Below are 14,979 nucleotides of genomic sequence, written 5' to 3' on the forward strand. Positions count from 1 at the left end.
TACTTGTTTTTCTCAATATTTGTATTGCACATTATATATATATATATAACATTTATATTTGTATGTATATGTGTATCCAAATGATTATACAAATGTCGATTTTGTTACAAAATTTGCTCTTTTTCTCTCGTTTTTAAAATAAGGAAGAGACAATACAATTAATTGATTGTATATTTAATTGAATATTCGACATGGTCAAACGGCCTTGAGTAACCAGTTGCTCATAAACAGGCTACAGCAGTGAGTATTTATGCAAAAATACAGAGTGTTTCAAATAACCAGAACCTTCTATAAAAGTCGTTCGATTCTTACTTCGCAATGTTACTTCGAAAAATCTATGTGACTCGTTCTGCTTATATGAAACAGCCTGTACGCTTCTAATCAACTTAGAAGTTCTAGGAGAACGACGTCGGGTTTCTCTCGAGTTCACAAAAGAACGACAATTAACGTATAATTGAATAGCAAACAACTGTTGTCCTTGAAACTCATCTCTTAGATTAATTATATACGATATGGTATAAATTACACAATTATAATTTAACGTATAATCCACAATTATACCCAGGCATTTCTTTTTCTCATGAGACACAGTAGAGGACAATTTCTGATGCAATGAAGAAGGTACGACAGAGTACAAAGGCGAGGAGGAAAAGGATAGGCAAATGCTGGATATTCTTGGAGAAAAAGCAGGATGCTGCTCTAACGGGATTCTACCGTGGCTTCGTTTCAATTCCCGGACGTAAAACCATCGTTCCTTCGTGTTAATATTTGCGACGCTCGGCGTCGTCAAAGCCGCGTCTCCTGCTGTTCCAAGCCTCACAGATATCTTCCGTCCAAACACACTCTGTTTACTTCCTGAGGAAATTCTTAGACGCATGTCGTGAAACGAGCAATACAATTTTTAATTAAGAGATCTGTGGACGAAAGTTGCCAGTAGATAGAGTCTTTCGATGACGCAACACGTGCGTCATTGCATGAGCGATCATTGGACGATGTTGTTCTTTCCAAATGGCAATCTACTTCGATCGTCAATTTTTTGATCTGTTAAAGGAGAAATTTAGATTTGGATTAATTAGATAAATCTCGAGTGATTTGGAACTTAATGTCGAATCGAATAAACCTTGTGAGTTGAGATTTGTAGAGCTGCACGTATATTTGCGATAGCTCAGATTAAAATTCAAGTAACTTGGCTTCATCTTTCATGAGTTAAGCTTGAGTTTTTCTTTGCTGGATCCCATAAGCCCACGGTTAAGTTCTTTATATTAAAGTTGGATTGGGATGTGTTCAAGTTAAAATTAATTGAACTTGATGGGGTATTAACTGTTGGTCTGATCAAATCTCAGTTTAATCCGTGTTAATTGGATTTAATTAAGTGCACGTCGATTAAGTATTATTTCTACTTGTCAAGTAGAATCTACCTTTTGCTTGTATGTTCTTAGTATGCAGCAAGTCACAAAAATTCAGAACTAATGTTTCATTATTCTAGTGAAGACTTCCATCGTATCTTCCTGTGTGTCAAATTGCCCAAGAAAAATAGTTTCTTTAATTGTATAATTGATAAGGAAACGTGGACTTTTTTCTTTTCTTAGAAGGAAATAGTTAAGAAATAGCCAGAAATAAAAATTGTTCTAGATTAGATAGAACAGTGAAACTATTAATACATGTATTTCCCAGTCGAAAATTATGCATAAAATTTCTGAAGCCAGTAACAAGAGATATAAATTCAATTTCACTTACAAATTAGATTAGAGCTTATTTTTCCTATTGAAAATAAGTTGAAAATAAATCAGAGAAGTCATCTTAAATAACATCCCAGTCCTTTTAATATCTAGTAGCACAAATGATCATCAAAACTCTCGATACTTCGCGCCTAATTAATTTACAACTGCCCGTGTCGTTCTAATAATATCCTTAGGAACTTTCGTTTTCAATTCTTCTTCTTTGCTTTCATCTCCAAATATCGTCTGACAAGGCAAACGACAATGCACAAAACAGTGGACAAAAATGACTTGTTATTCCAGGTACTTCAGGTTCTTTTAAACCTTCAGTAGTTAACTCCCCATGGTACTTCCATCGTCAAGGTTCGTAAACATCGTAAAACGAGGTGTATCGATATATACAAAGACATAACTGAACCTCGACGAAGGGACAAAACTTAATTCGGTGATTGTGAATCACAAATCGAAGAATTCTTATTCAATTTGTGATTCTTGTTAAAAGACACACACTCAAAATTGACGTGTACGATTCGAAAACCCGAATTTACAGACGTAAACGCGTTAAACTGAACTGGTTTTCGGCAAAGGTTTCAGCTTCAACTCTCGTCGTTGCTCGTGATAGTCTTGGAAACAGGGAACGATGCAGAGGTTGGCTTGACATTCCGGACAATGATACTTCGTTTTCCTTCGAAGTGTCCTCCCGTGGGCGTCTATCGTGTTCCAGCAGTGCTTGCAACCCAGAGCTGGACCTGGCCGTAACACTGGACAGTGACCGAATCGTAGGTCTCCTGTATTCTCTCGAGACTCCCTGCCCGTCGTCTGTAACAAATTTATACTTTTTTATCGATTAGTTTCATAATTGCTCTAACGTTTTGTCTATAGACGCCTGCCAATGAAAATCATCCCCTCGGAACATGTAAATGAAGAACTTCTATTTGAGCTAAAATTCTTTTCACTTGCGCCATAAATCATACATATACGTGCCAAGGAGGGCCAATTTTTTAATAACTCGATACATTAATATGACAATGATAGAATAAAATAAATACAAATAAATAAACATTACAAATCTTCAATTAAAAGCAACCAAAGTACCTTCTCAGAAAATACTTTGCAGTATAAATAAAATAACTTTCTTGAAACTTTCTTTATACAAGTCCTGTTCGTTTAATAAGCCATAGTTTTACCAAACTCTTTCTCCCTAAACATCGCAACCTTCGAACGATCAACATATATCGTTAATATTTCAAGCTTCTCATCTGAGAGGATCGATACATGTCAATACAATATCGTCAATATTTATTGACAAACTACATTTTCGTTGAGAATCTTGAAATGTCAACGATATCATTGATCGTCCGTACACTCTAACGCTTAAATCCCAATGCCATCGCCTGAACAACTGAACTGCGAATGTTTATGCTTCATAGCTTTATAAGCACAACTAAGGAAATCTAACTTACAGAGAAATTTGTTCCGCTCGCTAAGCAACGTATCAAGTACGTATTATACTTTGATCATTCTATATGTGTGCGCTTTTAAATCCTTCATAGGTGCATAAACATCCGCATTCTACTAATAAATATATCATACTTGTGGAGATGAGGAACTCCGCCTAAGTTCCGTGGTTTTCACCCTCAAGCCAGATGATGTGGACCCTGCGGTAGTCTCCGTAGTAGTTGTAGCGATAGTTGGTTCCTCTTTGATTTCCTCTTCCGTTTTAACAACAGGCGCCGGTTCCACAACGATCGATGGACTGGTGGTCCTCCTGGGGAACTCTGGGTTCGAGTGTTGCCTGTGTATCCAGTAATTCCCACTGCTGGATTGTTGCTGAGTAGACAAGAGCGGATGAGAGTGTTGCTTCATCAAATAGGATGGCTGAGGCACGGTCAACAGGTTCGTCGATGTGGTCACCGTCAACAGACTAGGCTGGTTCACCAGAATCGGTTGCGGTGGCGACGAGATTCTCGTTTCCTCCCAGCTCCTCGACGTCTGTGGCAGGTTCAACGTCGGCGCCGTCATATAGATAGAAGACGAGACGATATGAGGTGAAGATGTCTCGCTGTCTGGCGACAAATGATTCGACTCCTTCTTCACCCGGGGCTGACGCAACAGACGACACCTCTTCGGGCCTACCTGCTTACAGACTACTGGAACGGAAAGGGAAACGATGTTAGAAGTTGAGATTAGAGGTGACATGAACGAAAGTGGACATTTAAAACACAATTTCTTGAACTTTTTGTTAAAGCGTCGATAATATTTTATACGCGGAGGAGGGGATAATTTATTAAATGCGGTAATTGTGGCGATTTATTTAGTAATTAGTAATTGGGTGAGTACTATAGTCTGTCCACCATAATTGTAATTTTATTATCTAACTTCTTGCATAGGATAGTCTAATTAAAATAAAATAGATAAGAAAGACTCGATGTTTTGTGTGTTCGAATATATTTTACGAACAGTTTGATAAAACGTACCGTAAAACTTATTGAAACTAATAAATATTATTTATCAATAAAGTTGTATATAAACGATATACAAGATCATGAGAGGAATGAGAGAACTCCACGACCATGAGTAATTCAATTAATTTTGAACAGACTATAGTACTGAAACTACTGAACACTCATAATTAGGTGATAGTGGTTAAAACGTGCTCTTCGTGTATGCAAACGACAAAATTTCATTAATATGCGGGCACAGATATTTCCTGCTGAAAGAGTTAGATGGTGGTTCGTAAATAAAAAAGTTTATTTTTTATACAGGAAAATCGCTACATAAATAAAGATCTAAAAAAACGGATATCTTACGTGAACAGAGTCGTAAGCCTGGCCAGAAACAACTTTTAATTCATTCTTCCTTCACGTGTGATTTATTAAAGGCGTTATACAATAACATTGACACATCAAAACTCGACCCTCTCTGCATATAAAATTCGGTACCGATTTTAAACTAGTTCCTTTTTTTTTACACCTCACTTATTTATTCTGTTTTCCCTTTTTTTTTTTTTTTACGAAGTATCAATGTTTAAGATAGTGTACATTACGATCAACATTTCTTTAACATTCTATATTCATCTATCGTTTTGTACAGACGTTCGGAACGAAAACAGGAAACAGCGAAACGCGCTCGATTTTCGCTAGAAATGATTAGTCGGTTATCTCGAGTAGTCAATTATTTTCTAATAAAAGGATTTCATTGAAATTTCATATCATCGATGTAAAAATTTGGGAGAAGAATTCCGATTCCTACGTACATTTTACAATTCAACTATTTTACAATGCAATTACTTTATGAATTGATATTTTCATTATTAGCCTAATTTATAGAAACGAAGACAGAGGAACAAAAATTTGCAAATCTTTTGCAAATCTTTCGTTATTTAGTTCATGTACGAGTTAAAAACGTGAATCTCCAACTCCATTAAATGCCAAGTACGCAAAAATGAGTGACAGTACTCGTTCGTACAAATAAACAAAAAAATTATGTTATTTACATTGTCGTTAAAATTCATTTGCGTCTATTTAAATGCTAAACAAGAAGATAGTATTCGTTTTAATTCTAGCGTCGTAATATAATATTTTCTCGCTTCAACGGAACACTTATAGATCATTCTCTCTTCCTATTTAAACATAAAATGAGGAAAATTATTATACAATTAATTTTGTCGAGAAACTTTAATCTTTATCTATTTTGAGAAATATCGTAAGTTTTCGTAGTAAAAGGAATTAGAAAATCAAATATTAGCATTAACTAAAATCATTTCTCCAAGAAAATTGAAGAAATTCTCGAACCATCAATGATAAGTTGTCACATCGTACACATCTATTTTTCAATACATGCATTACTTTGTCGTATTCCCTTACTCTTTTCTTTTGCTCTTTAGGTTATACATGTAATTGTACGTTAACAGATCGACGAGTTAATCAGGAAAACGTTTGTTCCCGCGGATATTGCACTTAATTAGCACTTATAGGCTACAACATCCTAAATCAATCGGAACTATACATATAAATAATATACATATTGATATTAATTACATAATTTTAAAGAACAGATAATTCATCAATGAAAATTGCGATAAATTTTGATGAAATTGGAAAAAATTAAATTGTACATTTAATCCCTCGTAAATATCGAAGAACAATTCGAATACGTTAAAAAATTACCTGAATTTCGGTCAAAACGAAAGACAGTACAAGAACTTCACAGTATTTGTACTAAAGTGATCCTGCACGCTAGTAATCGTGCTACTATACCCTGTAGCCTGCTGCCTCTATGTACAGGGTGTGCTATAAAATATCTCATTCGATATACAGTAATATTTTAATGATTACCAGACGCGATGTTCCTCCCAATTGCACGAAAGTCATCCCCACCACTGGGGCCGATAACCCTCCTCAACAGGTCCTGGCGTTCTCTTTGACACATACCGCTAAGTTCGACGACTAAGTATAGTGTGACTTGATCCGAATTCAAATATCCACGAGACAATACTAATTTAACAATGACAATTGTTAATTTCTGATTTTTTAAAAATCGAATTTTTACTAACGTATTTATAAGATTTTTTTTGATAAAGAAAAGATATACGATATATTTAAAATCCGTTTTATATAGGTATTTAATATGCGAAAAAATATAAGTTAATGCCATTAAATAAATAAATATGTTTCAAGTTTCAAGTATCGTGTTTGATCTTATTTCAGTGAGAAAAACCCGACAATTGATAAAGGTTTTATTCATAAAAAATTAAAGATAAAAATATTTCATCGTTGCGCTAGTATTGTGTAACATAAACCAATAGATATGTTTCTTTCTTTTTCCTTTCTTCTTCTGTTACTCGTATTATAGCCCTCTACATTCGACAAAACAACGCATCCGTATCTATACTTAGGATCAAGTCCCGTAAATAAACGATAATTGCAGGCTGTGTCACCTGATTTTCTGGCAATTATCGTGACATTACAGTATTGCAAAAACAACGAGAATTATATTTGAATTAAATGTTACATGATATCGCAGATACAGCGGTAAACTACTTTTTCGATTGAATCACCAGGATTCACAGACATTTTCTTCACTTCATAATTGAATTAACCTTACAATTATGTATTTTATGAAACACCCTGTATAATAGAATTTTTTACGCGGAATAATCCGTCGAAAATTTTGAACAAATTCCTTTAAACAGTGCAACCCTCACAAAAGCTATTATACTCGTTACAAAAAATATAAACGAGTTTTGACATTCTTTACAGATAATTATGATCCGTCAGAAAATGTATGCTTTTCTTCGACGATTGCAAATTAATTGTAATACATGTATTGACGACGCATTGCGTTTCACTTCTCGCTCGTAGATAAGTCGTTAATTCCGTAGGATGTATTAGCTACGTGTTTTTTTATGTGCAAATACACATAATATATTCTTGATCTATGTTTCACTATCGCTACTTTTATTCACTATGTACAAAAATGTCGCGGCATGGTACAGGCTAAAGTTGATAAAAAGCGAAATAATTCCGACGTGTCTGCGTAAGATTATTCCACCAACTTTAGATTATATCGATATTCGTGTGAAGACCGATCGTGCATCGATAAAAACGTGAAATTAAAAAATGTTCAATAGTTCGCCCATAAATATCTGAAATTACAAACTAGCAAGTATATGCTTTCAGCATATGGTCGTTCCTGCTCTATCACATTCGTGTGTAATTCAAATTTCAAAAGATACGATTTAAACTAAAGGAACCTGTTCCAGAATTTGTTTTCTTTTTTCTTTACCCTTCGCCGGAACTTCCGGTTCTCGACAAGGAAGAGTTGCCGTCGTCCACTCTGAGCTCGTTCACTCAAAATTTATTATTCTAATTGATTCCAACGAGTATCTGATGAAATTATTTATTTAACTCTTACACGATCCTGTTTTTTCAAAACAGTGACAAAATTTTCGCTTCTTTCTAAGATTGAACTAGCCAGGAAAGAAATATGTACAATCGTTAAGAATTACAAGTCAACGAGCTCCAGCGACGACATTTTCCATTATAATATACATTTATCCATAATATAAAAAATCTGTAGTGTATAAACTATGATATACTGACGTTTCCAGTTGTTCGAGATCATTGCGTTAGTCGAAAAGCACTTTTATAGATACATATGAACTAGGCAAAGAAAGTATCTAAAATTGTATCGTTTCTCTTCATTTAACGAGAGAATTCTCTTTCGGATGAGTATTGCCGATCTAAAATTCTTCCTCCACACGCTTGTTCGGTATTTAATACTTTTCAAGCTCGTCTATACAAGTGACCGTTGGTATCGGCGTGTCATAGCCAGTGGCTCACATCGCGTTGTAGTTAACGCCGTGTAAATTGATTGGCATTGTAGTGCTGGGCAATGCGTAATCCGTATGCCTGCTATCGATGTAACCACTTAACATCGTATGAGGACTATGAGTGGTTAGCATGGTATGCGTGCTGTGGGTATTGTGTGTACTGTGTGGGGTGGTGGGAGGGCCCATGGGCGTAGGACTCTGCGAATTAACCGGCTGCGCCGACGGAGCTGGCGGTGGTGAGGAATTCACTTCTTGCTTGACCCTCGATTTCAAGCTCGGTCGATTGTTTGGGTAACCACGCTTTTTGTATTCCAGCCAAAGTGTTCGATTGTTCACGCCGAACATCCTGGCTGCTTTACAAAACCCTATACCGCCGTATCGAACAGCATCTAACGCCCTGATAAAATTCTCGTCTGCCTGCGGATTTGTCGATCGTTTCCTTTTAATTGCGGTCTGCGGACTGGCGCAAGGACTCTGGCAGTTACTCGGGCACTGTGCCGACGGTGATGGGCCGCTCGACGATGCGTGCTGCAATGTCCCGTGCGAGGAGTTCGGATAATTCGTCAGGGCGCAACTGGAACCAGTCGTGCTGGTACCAGAGTACTGATCGCTGATGGTCGAAGAAGCTGTTATTTCGGGCGTGGTAAAAGCTGATGACGCTTGGATCGACAGATTCGTTTGACACGAGGACAGAGCGAAACGTGGATATGTATGCTCCATAATAGTCCATTGCAATCCTGTGGAACAGACCGGTTCATACTTTGGTCAGAGCACAGGAATATTATTTCGTTAATGACAGTATGTATGTTTTCATATTGGCGCAAAAATAAATACTAATTATAGGTGTATATTATATATATATATAATATATTATATGTATATATCATATATAATATTTATGAGACGTGTGTTGCCTTTTCAAATGGAATATTTAGAAATCGAATAGATAAGGATTTTTAATAGGCAAAAAAGAAATTAAATATTCGTGTAGTATAATAAAATCGTGATTATTAAAAATGTATTGTTTACATATATATATATATATATATATATATATATATATATAGATATAAATATATCGGAACCTGGCAGCGGTAATGTGTTCGTATGATAATAACAAATAAAATAGGCAATTCGGCAATAATTGGCTTAATCGTAGTAATTAAACTATAGAATCGGAAGAAGATATCTAATTGAAATGAAATGTATTGCTTTATGCTACTATGTGTGTAGGAAAATAAAATAAAGATGCTAAGCTGTAAGCAGAAAAGAATGGAAATATATTTGTAAAAATTTGTGTCGAAATAATGGTATACATATGGGAATATTAAGAATAGAATATCGTGGCATGGCACAGATACATTTTAAAGCACATTTGTCATACATATTTTTGATATAGGAAAATGTGTCCAGCTTTTTATTACATGAATTAAAGGACAGAGTAAGGCACACATACACACTCAACAATGTTTAAGGCCCGATTTTACTGTCCTCTAAAAGAACATTATACATTGTGTGCTATGTATCTGTGTACCATGATGAATTTCATGAATGAGACTAGCCTTATAGAAATTTGCACTACTAATTATGATTTTTTTTTCCTCTCAACTTTCGCTCTATTTTCATGTCAAACGTCTGTTGATTTTCCTTGTGCAGTACATTTAAACGCATCTGTGCCAGCATATAATGTGTGTAAGTATCATTTGTTCGCATGCAATTTCGATACCCACCACGTTCGCTATAGATTGTGTTTCGCTACTAAACTACTAAGATATTTGTGCGAGAGACAGATACATCATGCATATTTAAAATTGAATTATTGCCGCTTGTGCATAAATAAAGAACAGAGTTTCCAAATATATGTACATATATTTGGTAAAAATTGAAACAGTATTTGAAATATAAGCAATCTTTCTTTCGGACAATCTGTAAAATCTAATTATTAATAATGGCCTCAATTTTTAAGATATATATCTTTACATGTAATTAATTAAAATAATCTATGTCGTATATTTTACTTATATTGTATATACAAAAACTATTCCTAATATTTTTTAGAATTACCGCTTATGATAAACTTCAAGTATTTTTTTATTGAATATATTTAGAAGTCTTAAAATTCCTTCTTATATTATTTTACAATATATGTTATAAATATTTAAATATACAAATCTATATCAAATATCCTAAAATAATCTCAAACTAATTGCACACATTAAGGAAAGTTACTTACCTTGATGTGCGGGTGGTTGTGAAGAAACTGTACTCTGTGCAACATTTCCTCCTGACTGTTGACTCACATCTTGTATTGAGCCATCACTTTGTGCAGGAGTTGTTGCCGAACTATTCTCCATGTTACTCATCTGAAATGAATGACAGTTTTATGTTTTAATATGTTATATAAAAATTAACTATAATATTAATATATCAATTAATAAACATAATATTTTATATTCTTTTTATATATAAATACTTTAGGAATAATGATATTTAACACATTCGATACCATGACGATCACCGGTAATCGTCATTGAGCTTTCCATTTACGTCTCCGAAGACCAGAGATTCTTCAAACTATTTTAAAATGTGTATAACACATTGTTACTTATTCATTGCTAAGATTAATATTAGTTTTTAAAAGTACTAAGAAAGCATAATAAACAAGGTGCATTGGTAGACAATGTAACACTGTTTTATTCATGAACAATTTTTAAATGATTACATGGGCATATTGCGATGAACTGCATTAAAACACGGTAAGCAATAATAAGGGTTACTAGTACAATCTCCACAGAATGTGGTTACTTTTTTTGTGCGATTTTTTGCAAATTCTCGACCAAATTTCTTCACATTTTCTTCATAGCATTTTTTGCATTGTCGTCTAGTTTGTCGTGCGCTTCCATCTTTGCTTTGTATTTCGTGGCGCTTATAAGAAGTGGGGATATAAGTGACGTGAACGGAAAGTCTATATAAATACGCATTGCAATGAATATGTTAAACAAATATACTTACGATCGATATTTGATCTTCATCGATACTTCCTTGAGATTCAGTACTAGTATTAACAGGTCTTCTTAGACTTTCGCTACCTTCTTGTGAAACTATCAACGGTTCTGGTTTTACAATATTAGTGGCAACTAAAGTGATTTCATTCATTTCTTCTGGTTTCTCACCAGATCCAGATGTTGATCCTGTCGATGATTTCCTTAATCTCTTTCTACGAAAGGATGGTGATAATGGAGAAGGGCTAGGTGAACAAGATTCCCCACGATCTCCTCCTCCAGGTTCACTACTACCACTTGGCCACTTGGTTAAAGAAGCAGTGTGCATTTCTGCAAGTCCTTTTATTTTTAAACTCTCTGCGGTCTATAAAAAAAAATGCAAGGAAAATTATACCAAACTACATTATTACTATTGTAATAAATATAAAAGATACCAAAATAAATTCTGAAATGTTTCAAAATACCTTTATGATAGATGGTAACTGATCCTGTGATATGTTTACTTCACCGTAGTACATAAAGTCAACCATGATTTTTAAGTCAGAGAATTTTACATCCTTTAATATGACAATTGGATGTTGACACGGATTCACAGTAAACAATGACTGAAAATATGTGCTGCATGCAGACAAAACAACTTTGTGTGCCTGAAGGTGTCTGCCTTCAGCAGCTAATGTCACATCCACCAAAGTCTCATTGTTCAACAAATTCGAAAACACCGAAATGAAATTTGGTTGATGATTGTTCCACCGCAAACAGAACTGTTGCATCGACATCACAGCAAATAGTCGAATAACTTCCAAACACTGTAACTATATCTGTAAAATCATTGTTCTCTTATTTACCCATAATGAAATATATAAATGTGAAATAATACCCATATCATATATCATTAACAAAATTCATTTCACGAGATTTCCAAAAATAAACGGTAAACAATGTTGAGTAAATTTCTATCAACCTCCACAAAGATAAAAACAATGAAAACAAGGAGCTTGCGATAAATAAAATTATTGATGAAAGTTCATGTCAGTAATTATAAACATCAAACCGTCGTCAAAATGTATAATTTCCTTTACGTGGAACACAAAATTATTAAATAACTTGCGATGAAAATATAATTTATCTGCTGTCGTAATTTAACTGAAACGAGCCACTCGATGACGACAAAAACTCGAATCGAATTTACCAACTTATGTCGCGGGGAAGCGAGTTGTCATTTCTAAAAAAAAAGTAGAAACTACTCGTGCAACTGTCGAAATTTATCGCAAATGATTTTTTAAGAAGATAAAACAAAAGAAAGACTGCTCAACAATACGGTTACAATCGCTTCACACACAACAAATAGATATAGACTCGTGAGGATCGCGATAAAAGGCAGACAGAGCGAAATTGCTCACTTTCAGTCCGAACAAGGATTCCTTGACGATAATATCGTGGTTAACAGGGTATCCGCTAGTGAACACGATGCACTCCGATATCGAGATTGTTTTCGGTGTTTATTAGGAAAAACAGTGTTCGCTCGACGCTGCCATATATTCGACGAAATTTTCCACAACAGACTGAGCGGTGACGCTTGTGTAATTCACAAATGACGTCATAGGCGAAAAATTAAGATATCACGTATGGCGCGCGGTAAACTCCACAAAAATCACACCGACAGATATGTTGATATCGTGAGTAAATTTCTCATACAATCGACAAATGCTGAGATCTTATCAACGTGCGTCCTTAGAAAATCTAACTTGATCAATATAGCGGCCGACTCAGAGTGACATCTATCGAGGATCTGTCAAAAACTACGTTTCTTGCATCTTTTGAAATATTTTTTCTTCTTTCTCTCTCTTTTTTAGAATTGTACATTTTCAAATGATGATAAGACAGTATGTACGATTATGAAGATACAAGTTTTCATGGACGTTTGAATTTTTATTTCGGAGGGATTTGAAGTTTTTTAATATTGGAAAAATTCGAGTAGCTTCGAACATAATTCGATGAAATTCTTGAATTTTTAAGTTTTGAGTGCGTGAATCTAGGAAATCATAGATTATTTATGAGTAACGTGTTTTAAATAATAAGTATAATATAAGGGACTACACGTATAAGATATAGAAAATAAGATATAAGAAATTATATACATATAATTTTTACAGTCTACAGACTGCGGATTTTTATGCATTTATGCGAAATTTTAAATTACAAAAATGTACAAAATGCACGTAATATGCAAAAACATAAAAAACATTCAGAGTAACGTACTTGTTATAATATTTAATAGATCAAATAAATTTTTACGTAAATTACATTTCTGTACTTATGTTAATAAAAATATGAATTTGCATAAAAATCCGCAGTTCCATGATATGTATGCATAAGTTTTCAAAATTATTAAAACTTTCGAGGTTTATGAAATCCTTAAAGTCTCAAGACTAAAAGATTGAATTTGTTTAGAAAAATTCGAAATTATTAATATAATATAATATTAATATCGAAGTAATTCGTATTTTTCGTCACATGTAAGTTAATATTCGAAACAATTCGACATGTCTCAAAAAGCGAATAAAATTATTTTTGGGGTTATAGATAGCGTACAATTGAAACAATCCGTAGTTTATTGAAATTATAAGTATTTTACTCCATTACTATATAAACACGTTTGATAATATACAATGAAAAAACGTTCGGTTTTTTCTACATAATGTGACGAAAATGCTGCTATAGTTAATATAAATTAAATAAATAAGAAAAAGATTGTTTAATCCACATCAGAGAATAATAGACATGATACTTTGCTAACTAATAGTCACCAACATTTTGTACGTATATCTATAAGTGTATACAGAACAATTCAGAATTTACAGATCTCCATTGCAGCAACAGTGAAGCGTATTATATTAATTGTTACCGTTTAACACATATATTCTCTCTCTCTCTCTCTCTCTCTCTCTCGCCATTTTACAGAGAAATTCATGCGCTTCTTTTGCAAATCGTATTCGTTGTATTCTAGATTGAAACAAAGAGAGAAAATGACAGAACAACCGAGATTTAAATATGTATATTGTCGGTTTGCCAGAAGGTTGATGTATTTAAAAAATTGTTCCTTCTAAAATGAAAAAATTAGTTCTATAGGAGAAATTTATTTATTAAGATGAAAATATACTATTTAATAAGAATAACATACTTTAAAATAATATTTTAATTCTTTTTCTAGTAGTAAATAATATATACAAATAATATATACCCAGAACGTAAAATCTTTCTTGTAATTTATTATCTATAGGTGCTAAACGTAAATGGGAGAACGCAGGAAAGGAAAAAGTTGCATAATTGTATAAACATATAGAAGCACAAACTGCTAAAATTACAGAATTGTGTACTATACAATTGGGTGCTAACAATGAGACGAGCTCAAGGTTGCAAAAGATAGAATGTGAACTTGAGATAATGCAACATTACGCAAACTCAGAATATTTCAAATGCAATATAGAGAATCAGTAGCCAAAACAAGAGAACTTAGCTGGCAAAACGTCCAGGGTGATGAAACTAGAAGAAATAGCTCCACGCGAGCATAATCAATTAGTTGAACTTAGCCCAAAATTGAATTTAGGAAATACCAGAACTACAGATTTGGAGATTAAGCTAATAAATGAACAAGATTCCAAACACTGCCGTTAATTATAAAACGACTTCATTGTTAAATAGTTCAGTAATTAATAATTTCCAATTTGAAACCTATATCAAATAGATTTCCTGAAAAATATATTATTGTCAATTGCAATTTTTAATTGGAAACTTTTTATATCAAACATGTTTCTTAAAAAATATAATATTTTCAATTGTATCACTCTCCTAGCAAACCAACTGAATATAATCATAACGTGTGTGTGTGTGTGTGTGTGTGTGTACATACGTATACTGAGGTATA

At 33.8% G+C, this 14,979-nt stretch overlaps 1 protein-coding gene across 4 annotated transcripts; it reads right to left on the bottom strand.

Annotated features, from left to right (window-relative positions):
• Positions 1-1,633: 1,633 nt before the first annotated feature.
• Positions 1,634-12,730, bottom strand: LOC122566156 (longitudinals lacking protein, isoforms H/M/V). Of its 4 annotated transcripts, none has more exons than XM_043722990.1 (6): positions 12,455-12,730; positions 11,519-11,872; positions 11,065-11,418; positions 10,286-10,415; positions 3,312-3,865; positions 1,634-2,537 (listed from the first exon to the last, which is right to left on the bottom strand). In XM_043722990.1, the coding sequence occupies exons 2-6, from the start codon at positions 11,828-11,830 to the stop codon at positions 2,280-2,282; spliced, it is 1,608 nt and encodes a 535-aa protein (XP_043578925.1). In that variant the 5' UTR covers positions 11,831-11,872; positions 12,455-12,730; the 3' UTR covers positions 1,634-2,279. The 4 variants fall into 4 exon arrangements, 3 of the variants coding, with proteins under 3 accessions (XP_043578925.1, XP_043578924.1, XP_043578926.1); XM_043722989.1 differs by having other exon boundaries at positions 3,312-3,868; XR_006316413.1 differs by lacking the exon at positions 1,634-2,537 and adding an exon at positions 4,529-8,789 and having other exon boundaries at positions 3,789-3,868.
• Positions 12,731-14,979: the final 2,249 nt, after the last annotated feature.

This window comes from Bombus pyrosoma, linkage group LG3 (genome assembly GCF_014825855.1).
Source record: "Bombus pyrosoma isolate SC7728 linkage group LG3, ASM1482585v1, whole genome shotgun sequence".
NCBI classification, from domain to species: domain Eukaryota; kingdom Metazoa; phylum Arthropoda; class Insecta; order Hymenoptera; family Apidae; genus Bombus; species Bombus pyrosoma.